This window comes from Equus quagga, unplaced genomic scaffold (genome assembly GCF_021613505.1).
Source record: "Equus quagga isolate Etosha38 unplaced genomic scaffold, UCLA_HA_Equagga_1.0 HiC_scaffold_32_RagTag, whole genome shotgun sequence".
Taxonomy (NCBI): Eukaryota; Metazoa; Chordata; class Mammalia; order Perissodactyla; family Equidae; genus Equus; species Equus quagga.
In genome coordinates, this window is record NW_025793551.1 from 251,053 (window position 1) to 274,845 (window position 23,793).

At 32.9% G+C, this 23,793-nt stretch overlaps 1 protein-coding gene across 7 annotated transcripts in view; it reads right to left on the reverse strand.

Annotated features, from left to right (window-relative positions):
* LOC124232194 (lysine-specific demethylase 6A-like) overlaps window positions 1–23,793 on the reverse strand; it is a 173,640-nt gene that overhangs the window by 36,306 nt on the left and 113,541 nt on the right. For all 7 annotated transcript variants that reach the window (XM_046649157.1, XM_046649159.1, XM_046649158.1 and 4 more), the window contains 4 exons: window positions 14,387–15,156; window positions 12,584–12,713; window positions 10,993–11,098; window positions 10,282–10,487 (listed from right to left, as the gene is read on the reverse strand). In XM_046649157.1, coding sequence (XP_046505113.1) covers window positions 10,282–10,487; window positions 10,993–11,098; window positions 12,584–12,713; window positions 14,387–15,156 — 1,212 coding nt within the window. The remainder of the gene's footprint in view (window positions 1–10,281; window positions 10,488–10,992; window positions 11,099–12,583; window positions 12,714–14,386; window positions 15,157–23,793) is intronic.

A 23,793-nucleotide genomic window follows, 5' to 3' on the forward strand; every position in this document is an offset into this window, starting at 1 on the left:
ACAGTTATTAAGCAAAGGATTCTAACTGATAAAGTATAAAGTGCACTAGAACAGAGGGGCAATATAAGGAGAGAGAAAAAAATTCTTTAAGCCTAAAAGAAATGCTAGAGGTCAAAAACACTAACAAAATGAAGAATGTTTTGATGGACTTATTATATTAGAACGAACAGAGCTGAGGGAGGAATCTCTGAGTTTGAGGATATCTCAAAAGAAACTTTCAAATTTGAAAAGCAAAGAAAAAAAAGACAAAAAACCACAACAGAATATCCAAAGACTGTGGGAAAACTACAAAAGGTGTAACATATGTAAACTGGCAACAGAGAAGAGAAGAACAAATGAACAAGATATATATATATATTTTTTTTCTTTTTCTCCCCAAATCCTCCAGGTATATAGTTGTATATTTTAGTTGTGGGTCCTTCTAGTTGTGGCAAGGATATATTTGATAAACTATAATGACTGAGAATTTTTGAAAATTAGAGCTAGACATCAAACCACAGAGCACCAGAGCTCAGAGTAAACCTATGCAGCATAAATGCCAAAATTCTAAACCTAGGCACATATTTCCAAACTGCAGAAAACCAAAAATAAAGGAAAAATTCCGAAAAGAGTCAAAGAGAAAGAACACCTCACTTACATAGGATTAGACATAAGAACTAACACCTGACTTCTCTCCAAAAATCAGGCAGGCAAGAAGACAGCAGAGTGAAATACTTAGAGTTGAAAGAAAGAAAAACCTATACAATTCTATTCCCTGGGAAATTATCCTTTAAGGGTAAAGGAGAAACAAAGACTTCCGCAGATGAACAAAAATTTAGATTTGTTGCTAGACATACTGCCTTTCAAGAAACCCTAGAAAGTTCTTTAGAGAAGGACAATGAAATAGGTCAGAAACTCAAATAGACATAAGTAAAGGAAGAGCATCAAAAAGGACTAAGTGAAAGAAAACAAAAACATTTATTTTTCTTATTCTTTTTCTTCTATTTTTTAAATAAATTGAGATATAAGTGACATATAATGTATCAGCTATAGGCATATGACAGATGATTTGAAACATATTTATATTGCAAAATGATTACAATAATTAGTTAACACTCAGAAACTCTCACAGTTACAATTTTTTTTATTGCCACAAAAGCTTGAAAAACCTACTCTCTTACCAACTTTCAAATATACAATATAGTCCTATTTATTATAGTCACCATACTACACATTACATCCCCAAGACTTATTCACCTTACAACTGGAAGTTTGTATCTTTTGACCACCTTCAATCAATTTGTCTAACCCACCACCCAATCCTGGCAACCACCATTCTGTCCTAAGTGTGACTTGTTTTTAGATTCTCAGATTAAGTGAGATCATACAGTATTTGTTATCTGTCTAACTTATTTTACTAAGCATATTGCCATCAGGGTCCAATCATGTTACCACAAATGGTAGGATTTCCTTCTTTTTTATGGATGAATAATATTCCATTGTGCATATAAATGTATACACACACACCATATTCCCTGTATCTCTTCATCTGTGATGGATGCAGGTTGTTTCCATGTCTTGGCTGTTGTAAATAATGCTAACGTGAGCCATGGCATGCAGATAACTTTTCAAGATACTGATTTCCTTTCCTTCAGATATAGATCCAGAAAAGGAATTCCTGGATCACATGGTAGGTCCATTTTTAATTTTTTGAGGCATCTCCACATGGTGCTTTCCACAGTGGCTGCACCAATTTCCATTCCCACCAACAGAGCCCAAGGGCTCCCTTTTCTCCACATCCTTGCCAACACTTCTCTCTTGTCTTTTTGATAGCCATTCTAATAAGTGTGAGGTGATATTGTGTTGTGGTTTTGATTTGCATTTCCCTGATGATTAGTGACATTGAGAATTTTACATGAACCTGTTGGCCATCTGTTATGTCTTTGGAAAAATATCTGTTGAGATCCTTTGGCTCAGGTTTTAACTGGCTTGTTTGTCCTTTCTTCTTTTGAGTGGTATGAGTTTTTTACATATTTTAGATATTAACTCTTTAGATAAAAGATATGCAAGTATTTTTCGCATTCAGTAGGCTGCCTTTTCATTTTGTTGATGGTTTGCTTTGATGTTTAGAAGCTTTTTATTTGATGTAGAAGCACTTGTTCATTTTTGCTCTTGTCAAATCCAAAAATACCACTGCCAAGCACAATGTCAAGGAACTTTCTGCCTATGTTTTCTTCTAGGAGCTTTATGGCTTCAGGTCTTATATTCAACTTTTTTTTTTTTTCCAAGACTTTATTTTTTTTCCTTTTTCTCCCTAAAGTACCCCAGTACATAGCTGTATATTCTAGTTTTGGGTCCTTCTAATTGTGGCATGGGGACACCACCTCAGCAGGGCTTGATGAGCAGTGCCATGTCCAGGCCCAGGATTCAAACCAGCAAAATCCTGGGCTGACACGTGAACTTAACTACTTGGTCATGGGGCCAGCCCCATATTCAACTCTTTAATCCATTTTGAGTTGATTTTTGTGTATGGTGTAAGATAGTGAACTAATATTTTTCTTACTCATAATTATATAATAGATTACAGTTTGTTAAAAATAATAGCAGTGGGGTATTTGATTATGTATACTTATGCATATAAACACATGTATAACTGAAATTAATGACGCCAATGATTCAAGAAGCAAGAGGGAAGAATTAGGTTTACTATGCTATCACAAATATTTGCACTACCCTTGTAGCTATATAGTGTTATTTGGAAGTGGACTTGAATTAGCTGCAAATGTACACTTCCATCTCTAGGGCAACCACAAAAAAATTTTTAAAAAGAAACATAACTGATATGCTAATACAGGAGAGAAAAAGGAATCCTATACTATGCTCAAAATAACAAAAGACAGAAACTCAGTAGCAGGAAAAGTAAGAACAAAGTAGAACTATTACAAAAAGTAACAAAAAGGTAGGTATTAATCTAACTATATCAATAACCACTTTGAATGTCAACGGTCTACACATATCAATTAAAAGACAGATTCTCAGACTGGGTAAAAAATTAAGACTCAAATATATGTAGGTCTATAAGAAACCCATGTCATATAAAAAGACATACGCATTAAAAGTAAATGGATAGAGAAAGATACACCATGCTAACACTAATCAAAAGGAAGTGGGAGTACTAATACTAATTTCAGACAGATAACACCTTAGAGCAAGATGTTATCAGGGAAAAATTGGGTCATTACACAAAAAGGATGAATTCTTAAAGACAAAGAAATAATGTTTAACGTATATGAACCTAACAACAAAATACATGAGGCAAAAACTGACAGAAGTGCAAGAAGAAAGAGATGAATCCAGTAATACAAGTGGAGATTTCAACCCCCCTCTACTAGAAACAAATAGATTGGGCAGGCACGAAACCAGTAAAGACATAGTGAAACTCAAAGCACCATCAATCAACTGGATATAAGGAACAACTACAGACTACTACACCAACAACAGCAGTGTAGACATTCTTCTCAAGTTCAGATGGGACATTCACAACGACAGACCACATTTCAGGCCTCAAAACACATTTTAGTAAATTTTAAAAAACAGCAATGATAAAATATCTGTTCTCAGACCAGAATGGGATTGAACTAAAAACCAGTAACACAAAGATAGTTATAAAATTCCAAAATACATGGAGATTAAACAACACATTTCTAAATAACATATGGTCAAAGAAGAAATCTCAAAAGAAATCAAAGATTATTTAGAACTAAATGAAAACAAAAAAAGAATTGTGAAAAACTGTAAGACGCAGCAAAAGAAGTGCTTGGGAAGAAATTCAGAGCAATCAATGAATAGAAAGGAAAAAAGAAGAATCTGAAATCAACCCCCTGGTTTCCAATACAGGAAACTAGAAAAAGAACAAATTAAATCCAATGTGAACAGAGGAAAAGAAATATTAAGAATTTAAACAAAAGTCAATGAAATTGAAAACAGAAAATCAATAGAGAAAAATCAATGAACCAAAAGCTGCTTCTCTGAAAAGATCAATAAAGTGAGGCTGACTGAAGAAGAAATCTCCAGGACTCAAATTACTAATAACAAATAAAAGATGATACATCACTACAAACCCCAAGGTCAGTAAAGGACAATAAAAGAATTTTCTGAACAACTCTATGCCCACAAATGTGGTAACCCAAATGAAATGGACCAAATTCCTTGAAAAACACAATCTACCAAAATTGACACTGGGAGAAAGAGATAATCTGAATAGGCCTATAACTATTAAAGAAATTCAAACAATAATTAAAAACTTTCCATTACAGAGAGTATCACCACACCCAGACAAATTCACTGGTGAGTTCCATTAAATATTTAAGGAACAAATTACACCAACGCTTTATAACCTGTTTCAGAAAATAGAAGCAGAGGGAACACTTCATAACTCCACTATGAGGCTGAGATAATGATTACTCTAAGACAAAAACGCAACAATACATTACCGAAGACATTAAAAAAAAAGAAAACTACAGACCAATATATCTCATGAATATAACTACAAAAGTCCTCAACAAAACATCAGCAAATCAAATCCAACTATAGATAAAAAGAATGGCCATGTGGGATTTATCCTAGATGGGATTTGTGCAAGGCTGGTTCAACATAAAAAAAAATCAATCATCATAATCCATCACATCGACAGACTAAAAATGAAAAACCACATGATCATACCAATAGATGAAAAAAAAAGTATGTGACAAAATCAAACACTCATGCTTTATAAAATTATTGTCAGTGAACTAGGAATACAGAAGAACTTCCTCCATTTGATAAGAAGACCCACAAAAATACTGCAGCTAACACATGTGAACGGTGAGAAACTCAAAGCATTCACCAGTGAGATCAGGAACCAGGAAAAGACGTTCCATCCAAGGCTGGTTTGACGGGTTTTTTCTTTCACTTTCTGTAGGTGAATGAATAAATGAACTGTGGTACATCCAGAAAACGGAATGTTATTCAGAGATAAAGAGAAATGAACTCAAACTATGAAAAGACACAGAGGAAACTTAAACGCATACTATTAATTGAAAGAAGCCAATCTGAAGAGGCTATTTACTACATGATTCCAACTACGTGACATTTGGGAAAAGGCAAAATTAGGGGGTCGGTGAAAAGATCAGTGGTTTCCCGGGGTTGAGGGGAGAGAGGTATGAATAGGCAGAGCACAGAGGACTTTTTTCTTTTTAAGATTTTATTTTTTTCCCCTTTTTCTCCCCAAAGCCCCCTGGTACACAGTTGTATATTCTTCGTTGTGGGTCCTTCCAGTTGTGGCATGTGGGATGCTGCCTCAGCGTAGTTTGAGGAGCAGCGCCATGTTCACGCCGAGGATTGAAACCAACGAAACATTGGGCCGCCTGCAGCAGAGCGTGTGAACTTAACCACTCGGCCACAGGGCCAGCCCCGAGCACAGAGGATTTTTAGTCAGTGCGATTTCTCTGGATGATACTGCAGTGGTGGAAATATGCCATTATACATTTGTCCAAACCGAGAGAATGTACATCAAGAGTGAACTCTAACGTGAACTGTAATGTATAAATTTTAGGTGATAACGATGTGTCAATAAAAGTTCACTGATTCTAACAAATATACCACTCTGGTTTGAGATAGGATAAAGGGGAAGGCTATGGATATGTAGGGAAGAGGGGTAAATGACAGATTTCTGTACCTCCTAATTTTGCTGTGTCCTTAAGAATGTTATAAAAGTAAAACCTATTTTAAAAAGTAAGGAATATTTTAGGGGCTGGCTCAGTGGCATAGTGGTTAAGTTCCTGTGCTCTGCTTTAGCTGCCAAGGGTTTCCAGGTTTGGATCATGGAGGTAAACCTGGCACCACTTGTCAAGCCACTCTGTGGTGGCATCCTGCATAAAACAGAGGAAGTCCAGCACAAATGTTAGCTCAGCGACAACCTTCCTTAAGCAAAAAGAGAAAGACTGACAACAGATGTTAGCTCAAGGACAATCTTCCTCACAAGAAAAAAAATTTTCACAAACAGTAATAAAGATAATATCCTAATTCAACAACAAACAAAGGAACTCAACACACATTTCACTTAAGAAGGTATACATACAGTAAGTGCATAAAATAATGCTTTACATTTATAGAAATATAAATCAAAATGGCAATGAGATACTACCTCACAACCATAAGTATGGCTACAATCAAAAGGACAGGTAACAATGGGTGTTGGAGAGGATGTGAAGAAAAAGAACCCTTATGTATCAGTGGAAGAAGCGTCAAGTGGCAGAGCCATTTTGTATAGTGGTCTTGTCAGTTTCATAAATGGATAAATAGTGAGTTACCATATAACCTTGAAATTCCACTCTAAGGCACCTATCAAAGAGAAATGAAAATAAAAGTCCATACAAACACTTGTTTATGAGTATACAAAACCACATTGTTGCAAATAACTAGAGAATGGAAAAACCTACATGTCCATAACCTGATGATGAACCACAAAAATATTTAAAATGACATACCTTCATACACTGTAATATTATTTGGCAATAAACGGGAAATAATGCTCTGATATGTGCTATGACATGAATAAACCTCAAAAATCTTAAGCTAAATAAAGGAGACTAGTCACAAAAGACCACATATTATATAATCCAACTTACATTAACATAAAAATGGGCAAATCTATAAACACATTAAATATATAGGTGGTTGCTTGGACTATAGTAGTTGGGAGAGAAATGTGGGTGACTGCTAATGAATATGGTGAGCTTTCATTTGGGACAATAAAATGTTGCAAAGTTGATTATGATGATGATTCCAAGATTACGATCATACTAAAAACCAGTGAACTACACACTTCACACTTTAAACGGGTGCATTGCATGCTATGTGAATTATATATCAAGAAAGCTGTACAGAAAGAAATGGAAGACAGATGGACAGCAGCCAAAATGGTGGATAGGGAAGATGTCCTTCTTGTCCCTTGAAAAATGTTTTAAAAAACCAGAAACTGGCTATAAAAAACCTCACAGGAGCTATAGAAAACAATCACAGATGTACAGCAACCTAGCAAAAATCAATAAATATTCAGACAAGTTCAAAATGATAGGAAATCTTGTGGTATTTTTACTTGCCCTTCTCTACTCCTTCCAAGGCATGCTGCAGTCTTCATCTGGAAGAGGGAGAAAATTAGTTCCCAATTCCTTTCCTCAAAACAGCAGGAGCCAAGTAGACTTTGTTTACAGGAATCTAAACTACCTAGGGACTATCTGTAAGACTGGTCTCCATTTTACCTAATATTTCTCAAACATTTCCAAAAACAGAAGAAAAAACTTCAAACTCATTTAGAAAACCTAGCATTACCCTGACACTCTAGACAAAGGCACTATAAGAAAATTATAAATCAATTATCTCATAAATATTAGTGCAGAAATTCTCAACAAAATATTGGCAGAATTCAAGAATATATTGAAAGGATTATATAGCATGACCAAGCACGATTTATTCCTGAAAATTCAATATGAAAATCAATAAATTTAATATACCACATTAAGACAATGAAGAAAAAAATCCACATGATCATGTCAATTGATGCAGTATAAGAATCTGACTCAATATGTTTGCATGATAAAACCTTCTAGAAACTAGGAATAGAAGGAAACTTTCTCAACTTAACAGTGACTATGTATGAAAAACCCACAGCTCTGGAAGAATAAATACTGCTAACATGTCAACACTACCAAAAGGAATCTACAGATTCAATGTAATCCCTATCAAAATTCCAATGGCATTTTTTTTGCAGAAATTAACAAAATTCACCATAAAATGCACATGGAATCTCAAAGTACCCAAATAGGGAATACAAACTTGAGAAAGACAAAGTTGGAGGTCTCATACTTCTTGATTTCAAAAATTATTACAAAACTATACTATAAACAAAATATTGTGATATAGGCATAAAGACATTTAGAGTAATGGAAAAGAACAGAGAACCCAGAAATAACCCCAGGTATATACCGTCAAATTTTTGATGAGGGTGCCAAAACCATTCAATGGGAGAAAGGACAATCATTTCAACAAATGGTATAAGAAAACTGAATATCTACATGCAAAACAGAACAAAGCTGGTCACATCTTACAATGTGTACAAAAATTAACTCAAAATGAAGCAAAGACCCAAACACAAGATAAAGCTGTAAAATTCTTAGGAAAAAAGCCACAAAAAACCACAGGGGAAAAGCTTTGTAACACTGGATTTCACAATGATTTCTTAGACATGAAGCAAAAGCACAGCCAACAGCAAAAATTAAATAAATTAGACTTCATCAAAATTAAAAAAATGTGTGGATCAAGGCATATTATCAATAAAGTGAAAGAAAACCCATAAAATGATAGAAAATATTTGCAAATCATGTATCTGATATGAGATCATTATCCAGGAGACAGAGAGAATTCCTACGATACAACAAGAAAATAACAACATGAATACAAACAGGGCAACAAACTTGAATAGGTATTTCTCCAAAGAAGATATACAAATGGCAAATAAGCAACAAGATTCTTAAGATCACTAATTATTAGAAAAATGCAAATTGAACCCATGAGATACCATTTCACACCTATTAAGATAAATATTATTAAAAAAGCAAGAAAGTAGTAAGTGCTGGTAAAGATGTGCAGAAACTGGAACCCTTATGCAATACTGGAAGGAACATGAAATGGTACAGCTACGTGAAAAACATGTTCTTAAAAATTAAGCAGAGAATTACCATATAATGGAGCCATTCCACTTCTGGCTATAGACCCAAAAGAACTGAAAGCAGGGATTAGAACATGTGTTTGTACACCGATTTTCATAGTAGCATTATTCACAATAGCCCAAAAGTGGAAAATGAAACAAATGCCCATCAGCAGATGAATGGATAACAAAATGTGTTATACATATGTAACGGAGTACTTTTCATCTTTAAAAAGAAATGAAAATGTGATTGATACACGCTGGAAATGTATGAAATTGGAAAACAGTCTAAGTAAATAAGACAGACACAAAAGGAAAAATACTATATGATCTCACTTTCATAAGCAACGAGAACCGTCCAATTTATAGACACAGAAAGTAGAAAAGTAGTTATCAGGAAGTACGGAAAGAAGGTAATGATAATATTATTTAAAGGATACAGAGTTTCAATTTGGAATAATGAAACAGTGCTGGAGATGGAGAGAAGTGATGGCTGCACAATAATGTGAATATACTTAATGACACTGCACACTTAAAACTTGTAAAAATAGTAAATTTTATGAATTTTGCCACAAAAAAACCTATACAATTTACACAAAAATTTATTTCTACTGATATCAATACGGTTAACAATGTAAAACAAGGTCAGAATTTTAAACACTTTCTAAATATAAATGACGTGAAAATTACAAATTTAAAACATTCAATTATATATTTATATTTCACCAAAGTACTTAGACGTATTCTTAAAATATCAGACTAGCTTAAAAAAAAGCTAGTCTTTCTATTAAATAAATACAGTTAAAAGAAATCTTTTATCCTCTTACCCTATGATTTATTTTAATGATATTTCTGCAATATGTTATCTGCAATACATTCAGTTCAAATTAACAGTTTAAATTAAGACATATGAAGGTCAAACTAAAATCAAACAAGTATTTGAGAAATATATTTAGTGATCTCATTGCTATTGTTATGTTTGTTTTGTGAATGAATCCACAAAGTTCTTATTTTAACAATTGAGAGGGGATTCTATTTCTGATTCACTTCCTATTAAGGTCTTATAGTAACTATTCACTGGTTAATTTTTCTTTTTAACTTTCCATATATTTTTAGACATTTTTGTAAGTTTCTGCTTCTCCTACAATTTTCTTTAGAGAGTAACAATTGACACAGGAAGAGTATTAAAGCTTCCTATAGGAATATCTTTCAGATAAAACAAAAGGAGAACAGCTTTTCACTGACCAAATGAATAGGAGGAGCTACCCAGATCATTTTCTTTGTATTGTAACCATTCTATAACTACTAAGTAGAGTTACTTTTACACTTCTATCATCCTGAATAGAAACATTTCAAAAACAGGCAACATCTTCTAACAGTAATTTTATTTCTCCAGTAGCAATATGTATTTTATGAACTATAACTATGCTTAAATTGTAAAAAGTTTAATAATTTGTAATTTATAGCACTTATGAAATATAATTATATAAACTAAACAGATTGTTATCAAAGGATTGTGCATTCAGCAAAATAATCTCCAGCAAATAAATACTTACTCTTAATGATTCCTGGAAGGAAGAGGCCTGGTACTGTGCATACTTAGCAATTGTAGTATGAGATCTATTACTTTCACAACGCCAGATTTTTTTTGTTCCAGTGGGATCCCAGTTTTCATCTGCTGGTTGCAACAACTGTGTCCTCACCTCTACAGTATGTTCATTGTTAGCTTCTACCAAAGTTTTGGTAGAGAAAAGTCCAAGATCTTCATAAACAAATAAGTTAATAAATAAAATTGTATTTGGTACAATCAACATTTCAAAAGTATGTTAAGAAAATTTTTATGGCGCTCCATTCATTTCCCTGAAGACTGCTTCAAACTACATGTTACCAGATGTACAAAGCAGTCTCTTAAAAGACTAGATCTAAGTATCATGACAAGGCGTGACAAGGGGATGTGGTACTTACAATTAGGATCTAATTTTACTTATGTTTTATACTCAAAAGGTCTTCTATTATCTAACCTAAATCACTCATGTTGCATAATGTGTCAAATTAAAAACTAAATAAAAATCCATTATAAATTTGCCAATAATCAATATTGGCATCGCGTATTAAAGACGTGCTAAAGAGATGGTACACTGAGAGAGAGGGAAAGAAAATTAAAATAAAAACTCAAAAAACTGGGTAAAATACCAGTGAGTTTCTGCCAGTGTTTTCAAAGATTAAAGATAGTAAAAGAAATATCCAAACTTTTTTTTAAATCTTACCTAACTTCAGAGCTCCAGCAAGGCCACGTATTACTGTAACGGGGTTTTTGGGATTTGTACAAAACTGATGTAATGGAGGAAAGAAAGCATCGCGCTTATTTTCCAACTGTAAAATTAAAATGTTTTGTTAGATCTCAGGAAACTGACTGGATATTGTACTGAAAATTCGTATTCATCTTTTGATCAATCAGGCATTTAACATTACAATGTATCAAACATTAATATTGTGTTGCCACAAATTACAGTATTCTATCATTATTAGTCTTTTTGGGAAATTGTTATTAGAAGATAACCATATAAATTTTTATTTTAAAGAAATAAATTTTAAATTTGATAAATTTTGAAATAATGTTACCAATCTCTGATATCACACTAAGATTCACAAAATTATATTTAAATATTTTAGTAGTTCAAAAGTATTTTCCAAGTATATTTTTCAAGTATACTTCTACACTTCTTGAATGAAAGAGGGAGAAGTGAAATTTAAAGTTTGACATCAAAGTGTTTTAAAAACTATTATCAAAATAAAAAGATTCAGTAAGACTCACAAAAGATAAATCTTCATTCTGCATTAATTCCCTCAAAGTTTGGCTTTAAAGCTTTACCTTTATCTTTATCTCAGGACTTTCTTTTCACAGTAACATATCAATACATTTTAATTTGGGAAAGGACTAATATAACAGCTTGGAGAAAAGGGCCAAATCTCCAAAATCCTCTCTTACTTATAAAATCATTCTTAATACTTAATCTTCACTTTTTAGCATAGAATTTTTTCACTTGTGTCTAGGCGTGGGTGGGTGGGTGGGTATGGAGAGCAGAAACTCTTTGGTGAAAAAAATAGAAATTATTTTGCTTTAACTCATCAACTTTCAGGAACAGATGCTTAAATTTCTGAAAAATAAAAACTGCACTTAGCTTTAAATTGAAATTTTAAAGTATCTACTTATATTTATTTTAACCATCCTAGTAACATGTACTTATTTTCATAATCTCAACTGCCTTTTTTAAAGATAAAAATTTCTTTTTTTAATCAAAGCATAAAATTGAATGAATTTCAAGGTCTGTAAAACTGACAGGGGGCAGAATGTAAATTTAGAATCATGTTAACAAAAGACTGACATAAAAACAATTCTCTTTTGCTGCTCTCACATAATCCCAGTCCACAACTGAGAAGACATTTTAAATTTAAATACTCTCTTCAAAAAATCTTTCTGCATACACAAGTGGTCAAACGTTTTATATAAAAGGTCAGATAGTGAACATGTTTGGCTTAATTGACTACATACTCTCTCTTTTACAACTACATAACTCTGGCAAATCAAGTGCAAAACAACTAGAAACATGTAGATAAATGAGCATCTGTGTGTAATCATAAAACTTTATTTACAAAAACAGGTAGTAAACCATATTTAGACTGAATGATGTCATCTGTCACACTCTTGAGATAGAAAGACGGTTTTCCAAAATCTTTAACCTGTAGGAAAAAATTTAATTTTCCCTATAGGGCATCTTTGTTGGTTTAAAAATACAGCTTCAAAAGACAGACAAGTTCAGACACTTGATTTATTTCTAGTTAGTCAACAAGACTCACATAAATACTAGGTGTGGGTGGATTCAACTTATCCTTTGGCAAGGGAGGGTATGGTGAAGTTGGTGGTCTTGGAGGCGGACATTTATCCAACAAAATGCGATTGTTAGACAAGCCATTTTTACCTAAATTCCTGTAAAATAATGAGAAGAAATATACCGGCCATACATTAATTTTGAAAATAAAAGATTTAAAAAATCTGAATTAAGTTTTAGGTATAAGGCATTTTCAAAAACAATATTATTCTAGGATATTTGTATCCATTCAGTAAAAAAAATCAGAACTGTTAATTTTAGTAGATAATCACATTGATTTCTTATATCATTTAAGAAAAACTAAACAAAATATACTATATATCCACAAAACAAATGATTGACAAAATTTCTTTTCCCCTCACAATTTTCCAATTGATTTTCTCACCTGAAGAATATAAACTGCAATTTTCTCAACATGTTTCACTCTTAGATTTTCTTCATTTAATAAATTAAAAAAAATAAGTTGAGCCAAAAAAAGGTTAGATATCAATAATAATTTCAAAGTCAGATGTCTCCTTTCCTACATCATATCTTATTTAAAGAATACCTTTGTACAACTTTCAAATCTATTCTCAAAACTGATTTTCTACACAACTCCTTGACTAATATTCAGCAAGACTACATTTTACTAATTTACAGGTTACAGTAATTTTTAAAGTCATGGGTATAGTTGCCATGCATTCTCATACTGTACATAACTATTACGTAATAGTATTTGGATTAATTGTTTCCTTTAGTAAAAGGTTATTTGCTAAGTTATAAATTCTTAAAATACAGGAAAATTACTCCCAAACTCAAACTGTTTTTAGTATAAGAACATCAGAGGAATTTCTAAACCTTTAAAATTTTAACAGACAAAACTCTTAAGTCATTGAAATCATTAAAGGCATCTTATTCAATTGTTAAAATCCAAAATTAATCAATGTATGAAAATATAGGGAAAAGAGATCTCAAAAGAACCTGAAAACTCTATTTTGGAGAGTAAAACATACATCAGTAACTGCATTTACTTCACAACCAATTATATATATTTCAAATAATATAATAACACAAGTTATAGCAAATTTACCATTCTCTGACAGCTTTATTTTTGCTAAAAAGAAGAAAAACTTGTTAAGTTAGGCCTTTTTGGAAAGACTAATGCAAACTAAAGCTTGAAAGGCAAGATTTATCAATTTTTGAAATGCTGTATTAAATAGGGTGTACAACCTACTTTTTAAATACAACCAACAGCTTGTTATAAGAGTTTATGGCTATGAATTAGGATTAAAATTACTGACTTCTCTATGTTTTAAATAAAAGAATGTGCAAACATACATTAAACTAAAACTTTAACTACCAATTAAGGTTAAATGCTAAACCAATATCCAGGTTTCAATCTCTGTCCAGAAAGCATGATGATCCAGACTTTGATAAAATGTTGAAAGTAAAGGAATAGCAAATGATACACCATGCAAACGGTAATCAAAGAGAGTTGGAATGGTGATATTAGGATCAAAGGTTCATTACACATCCTTTGTTATGATCTCTAGTTATTATTGTTAAATTGTGTATTTGTCCTTCACATCTGTCAACTTTTACTTCCTATACTTTGGGTTCTCTTCTGTGAGATATATTTATTTGTAGTTTTTAAGAAAATATACCCAGTGGCTCTTTTTCTATTGACCTTTACATCATTTCTATTTCTTATAAAATCGAAATATTATTTTAGTTTTCTGATCTGGACAGCAGGCAACCATTTTCACTCTGTGATAAATTTTCCTGTACTAACCTGCATGCCTTGAGAACTTCTGTGGAACTTGAGTATATGGACACGGACATGGATGGTATAATCTGAGGACCAGGTTTCTGGCTAATGATAGGCAGGTCTGTTTTTTTAAAGTTCTCTAGCCTTTCTCCATTAATTGTGTGGAACCTGCTGTTAGGACTGTTAAGGCTTGTATCACTGTGTGTGGCTGTCTGCTCAGCAGATTTTGGAGAAGGTGTTGCAGTGGAAATGACTGACGAGGGTGAAGAGGCAAGAGAATTATTAGTCTTTGTATGAAGAGCTGGGTGAATATTATTGACTTTATCACAGGCTCCAGCACCCACACTGTCATTGGCTTTTCCAGTCAACAAGGCAGAGATCTGAGGATTGTCTGAAATTAGTAAATTTGGTGACCTAGACTCTCCATGGTTAGGGCTGCATACAGGCTCTGTTGTCAACTGCTGAATACGATCAGAAAGTCCCTTGACATCAGCACAGCCATTAGGTGTGTCTCCAGCTTGCCTGCTTGTTTCAGGCACCAAGAACCTATTTCCTGAAGGTTTGCCCTCTTTGGTAAAGGTAATGCCTTGTTGTCCACCTGAGGTAGCAATATGAGAGGAGAGGTGATTGAGAGCAGCTCCCTGTGTTACTGAACTGCTAGGCAGAATTTGATGTCCAGTCTGTTTCTGAATACTAGTACTAGATTCCTGGAGATACTGGGCAGACCCAGTGGGAAATGGAGGTTGTTCATCATTAGGTCCTGCCAAATGTGAACTCTGATCTTTGTGAAGGCCCTAAAAAGACAGAAATAAAGAAATTAAAAAGATATGTTTAAATCTAATATTATGCAAACTCAGAATGCATATAGAGAATACTACTGAGGGTTTAAGATGTTAAATAAAAGCAAAGCAACCAAAAAGAAACAATTAAATACCTAACATAATTAAACCGAAATCCTAAGAATTATTTTAAATGTTCTCATAATTAACAAATTAAAGTGGTTAGTATCTTTATGGAAAATTATATAACCAGGCTGCTTCATTCCATTTATGAGTGTGCCAAAATATTTCTTCACATAAGGCTTTCATAATTTTTTTGATCTATTCTGTACAGTCATTTTTATCTTCAGAGAAATGTTTCAGTAAATTAGATACAGGAAAACAAACGTCATCATTACCAATTAAAGCCACAAACAGAAACTAAGTAAACTGAGTCACTGATCTACAATATACTATAAATTTAAGGTGCATTTATTAAATCTGTAAATGTACCAGTGAACCTGTAATGTAAATCTAGCAGCCATCCTGAAAGAGGTGAAACTACTAAAACTATGAAAATATTTTAAGGAATAACATTTGGATTTCCACCCTCCCTCAAACTTCCCACAGCCAACAAAGACATTCTAAGTGCACAGTCCTCACTAATGACTTGAGAACAGAGATAGGACTTTTTCCCAAATTCATATAATTAGGAAAATAAAGTGATATTGTTAAAGCATTTTGATGGGGTAGTTTATCAAAATTAGTAATTTTCAGACTCAAAGGAAAATTTATTTCATGGAACGAAAATATACAATGAATTAAGTTTTACCTGAAATTTGTCCTTGGTGTCACAAACTACTCTAAGAAGATTCTTGTTTTGTTTTACTGACAAAGTAATTAATAAACTAATTTATCAGCAATGCAGATTAAAGTAATATGGGAATACTAAAACAATAACTTAATAATTTCCAAATTACTCTAACAATAGAGTACACAAACTAGTAACTTCTCTGGAGTTAGAAAGATTATAATTAAACATTAACATGTTTTCAACTTAAAATTCCATATTAAATGGAACCTCAGAACCCTAGAGAAAATCTTAGAATTGTTGCTGTGCCGGTAATTAGTTGAGTATCACAGCTAAAAGCCTTTTTGCTTTCATGTGAAATGGAATTTGTCAATAACAACCTGTCAAGTAATAAAAATTGAACTCACAAGTTATATACAAATTGTCTCTTTTAAGCATCTAATTAAAATCCTCTAGCATACCTCTTAAAACAAGATTAATATTTAAAACAAGATAAACTATTAATGTTTTTAATCACAAATACTATCTATATTTCATCTATTTTAATATTGGAAACATTAAATATGACAAAAATTAAGAGTGCAAAGGGATATAACTTTATTTTAAATAATTAAGTAACAGAATGAAAGAGCAATTGAGATAAAAATCCTTGTTATATAAAAACTTTTCATAAAATAAAAATAGTGAATATTGTCATTTAATCAACATTCAAAATATTTTTCAAAAAGGATGTGGGTAGGCAATCAATAATTCACTCATCATCATCAAAACTGACTCGTAAAACAATTAGATAATAAGCATCCAGACGAAAAAGTAACAGCTTTCTTACTTCCAGAGCTACGGATCAAAGTATTTGGAGTTTACAAATTCTTCTAAAGGGAATCCATGATGCAACTAAGACAAAGGAAGTGGTGAGAAGTGACTACAACTTTCATTGCATTCCTCAATCCACAGTCAGTAGGCAGCTAATACAAGCGTGATGGACCACGAACACCATGTTGGCCCTAATAACTACCTGATCATTAACCCATTATGCACAAAGGGAAAAAACCCTAGGAAACAAGATTAAAAATTAAACCAAGAATAAGAACAAAAACCAGCAGCTGAACACTGCAGGGAAGATTCTTCAACAAGCAAGCTACCAAGGTGAAAAAAATAAAGTTCAGGAAAAAAAAAGAAAGAAAACAGAATAGCTACAATATAAATTTAAAATGACCAGTACACAATAAAAAACTGCTGAACATACAGGAACAGATGCCCAAAAACTATGAAGAAATCAAGGCAGAACACCTTCCATACTGATGAAAAGCTTTAGGTTACAAATCCAAGAAGTTCTAAAAAACTCTAAAGAGAATAAACTCAGAAAGAACTTCACCTGACATATCATCATAAAAAGTCCTAAAAGGTTCAAAGACAATATCCAAAAGCAGTACAGAAAACGACTCATTAAAATAAAAAGTGATATGATAAATATAAGACTTCTCATTAAAACTGGAATCCAGAGCCAGTCCTGATGGCCTAGCAGTTAAAGTTTGATGTGCTCCACTTTGGCGTCCTGGGTTCAGTTCCCAGGTGTGGAACCACATCACTCGTCCATGTCACCACACATCACCATGCTGTGGTGGCAACTCATACAGAAGAACTAGCCAGACTTCCAATTAAAACACAACTATGTAGTGGGGATTTGGGGAGGAAAAAAAAAGAGAGAGAGGAAGATTAGCAACACATGTTAGCTCAGAGCAAATCTTTCTCAGCAAAAAACCCACTCCAAAAAACAGGAAACAAGGTATCAGTGGAATGACAAGTCAAAGTACTCCTAAGAAAATAAACACCAAATGAAAAGATGTACAGTGAGAGACAAAAGACATTAAAAAAGCAGGAGCTAGCATAGGGTTACAACAACAATAATAAAACTCTAACAGATACAATTTAGCTAAAAGAAGATGACCTCAGATAGTAACTTAGAAGAAAGGAACAGGATTAGAAATTTAAATATGTTGATAAATGTAAAAGATTGCATGTTTTATTCCTCGTCTTTAAAACATATGAACATTTAAAGCAATTGTAACACTGTATTATTGGGTTCAAACATATAGAAAGTAATACAGACGGTAACAACACAACAAAGAAGGGAGAGAAATTGGATGAAACTTGCTTTTTTATGTTTAAAGAAAAATTCGAAGTTACCCCAAAAAATATTTGCTAAACACAAAGAAAGCAGTAAATACAGAAGACAGGAACAGAAAAGAGATATGAAATAGCTAGAAAACAAAGAGCAAACAAGCAAATGGAAGTGAGACAAAATTATTATATTAAAAACGAATGAACTGAATATTCCCCCAAAGAAGCAAAGACTGAATATTGTCAGATGATTAACGACACCAAGATTCAACTATATGCTGTGTACAAGAAACACTTACCTTTAAAGAGATAAAAATGTTGAAAGCAAAGGAACAGCAAATGATATACCATGCAAACGGTAACCAAAGAGAGGTGGAATGGTGCTATTAGGATCAAGGCATCATTAGAGAAAAAAATATGACAAGAGAGAAAGGAGGAAATTTCTCAACAGAAAAAGATTTACTGGGTATATTTTCTTAAAAACTACAAATAAATATATACCACATAAGAGAGCCCAATGTATGGGAAGTAAAAGTTGACAAATGTGAAGGACAAATCACAATTCAACAATAATAACTGGAGATTTCAAAAGTTTATTGTCAAGGACTGATAGAATAAAGTCAAAAAATAAGCAAGGATATTAAAAAAATTACCAGCACCATGTTACCTGTCTGAACCAAGTTACCTATCCGTCATCTAAGTCTATGCAATATCAGCAGAATATATATTCTTTTCAAGTTTACATGAATATCATCCATGACAGACAACAAATGAGGAGGAAAAAATATCTCAATAAAATTATAAAAATTTAAATTAGACAAAATATGTCCCTTGAACACAATGAAATTACATCAGATGGCAAAACAAAAAAGCCTGAGAAATACCCAAATTTTGGAAAGCAACAGAATTCTAAATACTCTCTGAGACAAATCAGAAAATCAAAACAGAAATTAGGAAATACCTTAAACTTGATGAAAATGAAAACATAATCATCAAAATTTATGTTTAAAAAACACGTAGGTTATTTATAACTTTAAACACATTGTCAAAGAAAAAGTCTACCTCAATAAAGTAAGCTACCACATTATAAAGCTAGGAAGAAGATACCAAACTGAAAGTAAGTACAAGGAAAGAAATAATATAGATAAGAAAAAACTAATGAAAGAGGAAAAAAGAAAACCAAGGGAAACATTTCAGGACCAAAAACATAAAGTTGGTCTTTGGAAAGATTAACCAAATATAAATTCTTCACATTAAGTAAAACAAAACAAAACAAAAAGTAAAATTTACCAAATCAAAAACAAAAGAGTTGACATCACCAGAGATCCTATAAAAACATTTTTTGCAGAAATTATACTAATTCTTCCAAAACCTCTTTAGGAAATATAGAAGGACAAAACATTTACCAACACATTTTAGGAGGCCAGTATTACTTAATACCAAAACCAGAAAAAGACACTACAGCAGACCAATATGTCTCTTGACACACAAATATTTTTGAGAAAATATTAGCATATCCAATCAGCAACATACAATAAGGATTGCACACCAGTACCAAGGAAGTTGTTTACACTAGAATTATAAGTAGGTTTAACATCTAAAAATCAATCAATAGAATCAATGAAATGTACACATTAAGTAAAATCAACATAATACCATACTAGCAGAATAGAGACAAACACTACTGAAACATCTCAATGGACGGAGAAAAAGGATGTAAGGAAATCCAACACCAACTCTCAAGATAACTCAGAATACAATACAAGGAAACCTTTTCAACCTGATAAAAACATTTACCAAAAAAGCCCTTTGATAAAGGGCATCTATCAAACTTACAGGTAACGTCATATTTGACATAGAGACACAAAATGCCTTCCCCAAATATTAGGATCAAATCAAGGATATCTGCTATTAGCACCTCTATTCAACAATTTACTAGAGGTTCTTCTAAGCTAGAAATTATGATAAGAAATCAAGGAGATAAAGTTTGGAAAAGAAATAAATATGTCTCTATTCATGCAATCCACCATCTTGCATAAAAAAACTAAGAAATATATAAAAATATTATAAAACAGGGGCTGGCCCCGTGGCCGAGCGGTTAAGTTCGCGCGCTCCGCTGCAGGCGGCCCAGTGTTTCGTTGGTTCGAATCCTGGGCGCGGACATGACACTGCTCGTCGAACCACGCTGAGGCAGCGTCCCACATGCCACAACTAGAAGAACCCACAACAAAGAATGCACAACTATGTACCGGGGGGCTTTGGGGAGAAAAAGGAAAAAATAAAATCTTTATAAAAAAAAAAAAAAAATATTATAAAACAAATGAGTTGAGTAAGGTCTCAAGGTATACAATTAATCTACAAAAACCAATTATATTCCTATATTCCGACAAAAATGATCTGAAAATAAATTAAGAACATAATTCTATGCATAACCACACAAAAATATATGTAGAGAAATTTTGAAAGAACTAAGTGGAGAGATACTATGATCACGGTTTGGAAAAACTAATATGATAAACACGGCAATTAACTCTCAAAATTGACTTACTCATAGAATACAACCCCTATTAAATGCCAGTAGGCATTTTTGCACAAACTGACATGGTGACACTAAAATTTATGTGAAGATACAAAGAACGCAGCATAATCAAATCAACTCTGAAGATAATTAAAATGTTAAAGCTGTGTTATCTAATTTCAAAACACACTAAAGTTACAGCGATCAAGACTATGTAGAATTATTAAGAAAAACTCTACCAATAGGAGAACAAAATAGAGTCTAAAAATACACATACAAACTTGGTAAGTTAATTTTTGACAAAGCTGGTAAGGTGAAAAGGATAAAAGTTTTCCATAAATTTTAGTGAAATAACTGGATATCCATATGCAAATTGATAGCCTGAAAAAATATACAAAAATTAACTCAAAATGACATAGAACTAAAAGTGTGAAACAGAACTGTAAAAATTCTATAAGAAAATGTAGTAGGAAATCTTTCTAACCTTGGTTTTGGCAAAGATTTCTTATATGTAATACCAAAACACAGTAAATTTTTTAAAGCTTCATAAAAGACCTTCAGTAAAAACAAATACTTCCAATTTCAAAAGACATCACTGGTAAAAGTAAAATACAACTCAGAGACTAGGAGGAAATGCTGGAAAACTCTATTCATCAAATTAAACTTGTACCCAGAATATAGAAAGAACTTTATATCATCATAGTTAGAAAAGAAGTCTAAATATAAAAAGGAAAAAAAGCATACAGAAATTATTAGCTACTAGAAAAATGCAAATAAGACTTTAATGTGAACCTTATACATCCATTAACACGGCTAGAATCAATGGCTATCAGTGTCAGATATCGGCAAGTATATGAAGTAAGTGTAACCTCATACTTTGCTGGCAGGAATGTAAAATGAATTTAAATACTTAAGGATAAGAGCTTGGAAGATTCTTAAAAAGTTAACATTTAGTACATGACATAGCAACTCCACTCACAGGTATGGACTCCTAGACACAGAAATGAGAACGTGCATCCACAGAAACTTTTATACTCATGTTCATGGCAGCACTACTGACAATATTTGTAATAGGCAAAATGAGAAAAAAATACAAATAGTCCTAAAATAATGCACAGATTAAAAATAAGGGGATAAACCCAATGAAACAGATAAAGGCCAAAACAAAACAAAGCAAAAATGCATGTATGATTCTATTCATTTCAACCCCTGTAAAAGTAACCCTTAGGGGCTTGCCCAGTGGTGCAGTGGTTAAGTGCACACTCCGCTTCAGTAGTCTGAAGTTTGCTGGTTTGGATCCTGGGCGTGGACCTACACACTGCTTATCAAGTCATGCTGTGGTAGGCATCCCACATATAAAGTAGAAGAAAATGTTAGCTCAGGGCCAATCTTACTCAGCAAAAAGAGGAGGATTAGCAGTGGAAGTTAGCTCAGGGCTAATCTTTCCACAAAACTAAACCTTTAAGACAAAAAGCAAATTACTGGCTCTCTAGGACAGAGATAGAAATGGGGATTGATTGCAGTGGTCACAAGGAAACTTTCTTTAGTTATGGAAGTATACAGAAACGGGGTTGTAGTGATAGACAAACAACAAATAATATTTACAAAAACATTAAATTATATGCTTTGAATGAGTTAATTGTAATATAAACAATAAACCACTAGGAAAAAACCCCAAACAATTGGATCATACCATTCATCCATTCAAAGCCTTCATACAGTTTTCCCACTCACTCAATGTAAAATCCACTATCTCTATAAAGATGTGTTAAAAAGGGTCTGGCTAGCCATTAACACTCAGAACTCATAAAACTATTTATTTCTAGCTCATCCTACTTAGCCATGCTAGCCATCTTGAAAATGAAAGCACAACATTTAAAAAATGTATGAGATGCACTCAAAGCAGTGCTTGGTGGGATATTAAGAGCAATCACTGTGTATAACAGAAAAAAAGAGGGATCTGAAATCAATCATCTAAGTTTCTGCTATAGGAAACTAGAAAAAAAGATCAAGTTAAATCTAATGTAAGCAGAAGAAATATTAAGAATTTAAATGGAAATCAATGAAACTGAAAACAGAAAATACAGACAAATTAACGAAATCAAAAGCTGGTCTTTGAATAGATCAATAAAGTCAATGAGGCCAGACTGAGGGGAAAAAACCCAACAGGACGCAAATAACTAATAAAAGATGAGACATCACTACAAACCCCAAGGTCATTAAAGGATAATAAAGGAATATTCTAAACAACTCTATGCCCACAAAAGTGATAACCCAAATGAAACAGACCAATTCTTTGTAAGACACGACCTACCAAAAATGACACTGGAAGAAAGAGATAATCTGAATAAGCCCGTAACTATTAAAGAAATTCAAACAATAATTAAAAACTCTCTCTAACAGAAAGCACCACTGCACCCAGACAAATTCACTTGTGAGTTCCACCAAGTATTTAAGGGAGAAATTATGCCAATGCTTTACACCCTGTTCCAGAAAATAGAAGCAGAGGAAACATTTCATAAGTATACTACAAGCCCAAGATAACGATTACTCTAAGACCAAAACCAAGATTACAAGACATCACCGAAGACATTACAAGAAAAGAAAACTAAAGAACCAACATATCTCATAAAAATGGATGCAAAAATCCTCAACAAAACATTCCAAAGCAAATCAGATCCAACTATACATAAAAAGATTATACACCATGGCCAAGTGGGATTTATCCTAGATATGTAAGGCTGGTTCAACATCAGAGAATCAACCATCGTAATCCATCACATCGACAGACTAAACATGAAAAACCACATGACCGTAACAACAGATGCAGAAAAAGTGTGTCACAAAAATCAAACACCCATGCATGATAAAATTATTCTCAGTGAACTAGGAATATAGAGGAACTTCCTCCACTTGATAAAAAGATCTACAAACTCTACAGCTAACACACTGAGAGTGAGAAACTCAAAGCATTCACCAGTAAGATCAGGAACAAGGAACAGATACTTCCTTTCACCTCTCTTTTTCAGCAATGTACTGAAAGTCTATCTAATGCAATAAAACAAGAAAAGGATATAAAAAGGATACAGATGAAAAAGGACGAAATTAAACTCTTTGTTCAAAGGTGACAATTACCCATGTAGAAAAAAGAATCAACAACAATCTCCTGAACCCATGACATAGCAAGGTGGCAGGACACATGCTTAATATACAAAAGCCAATT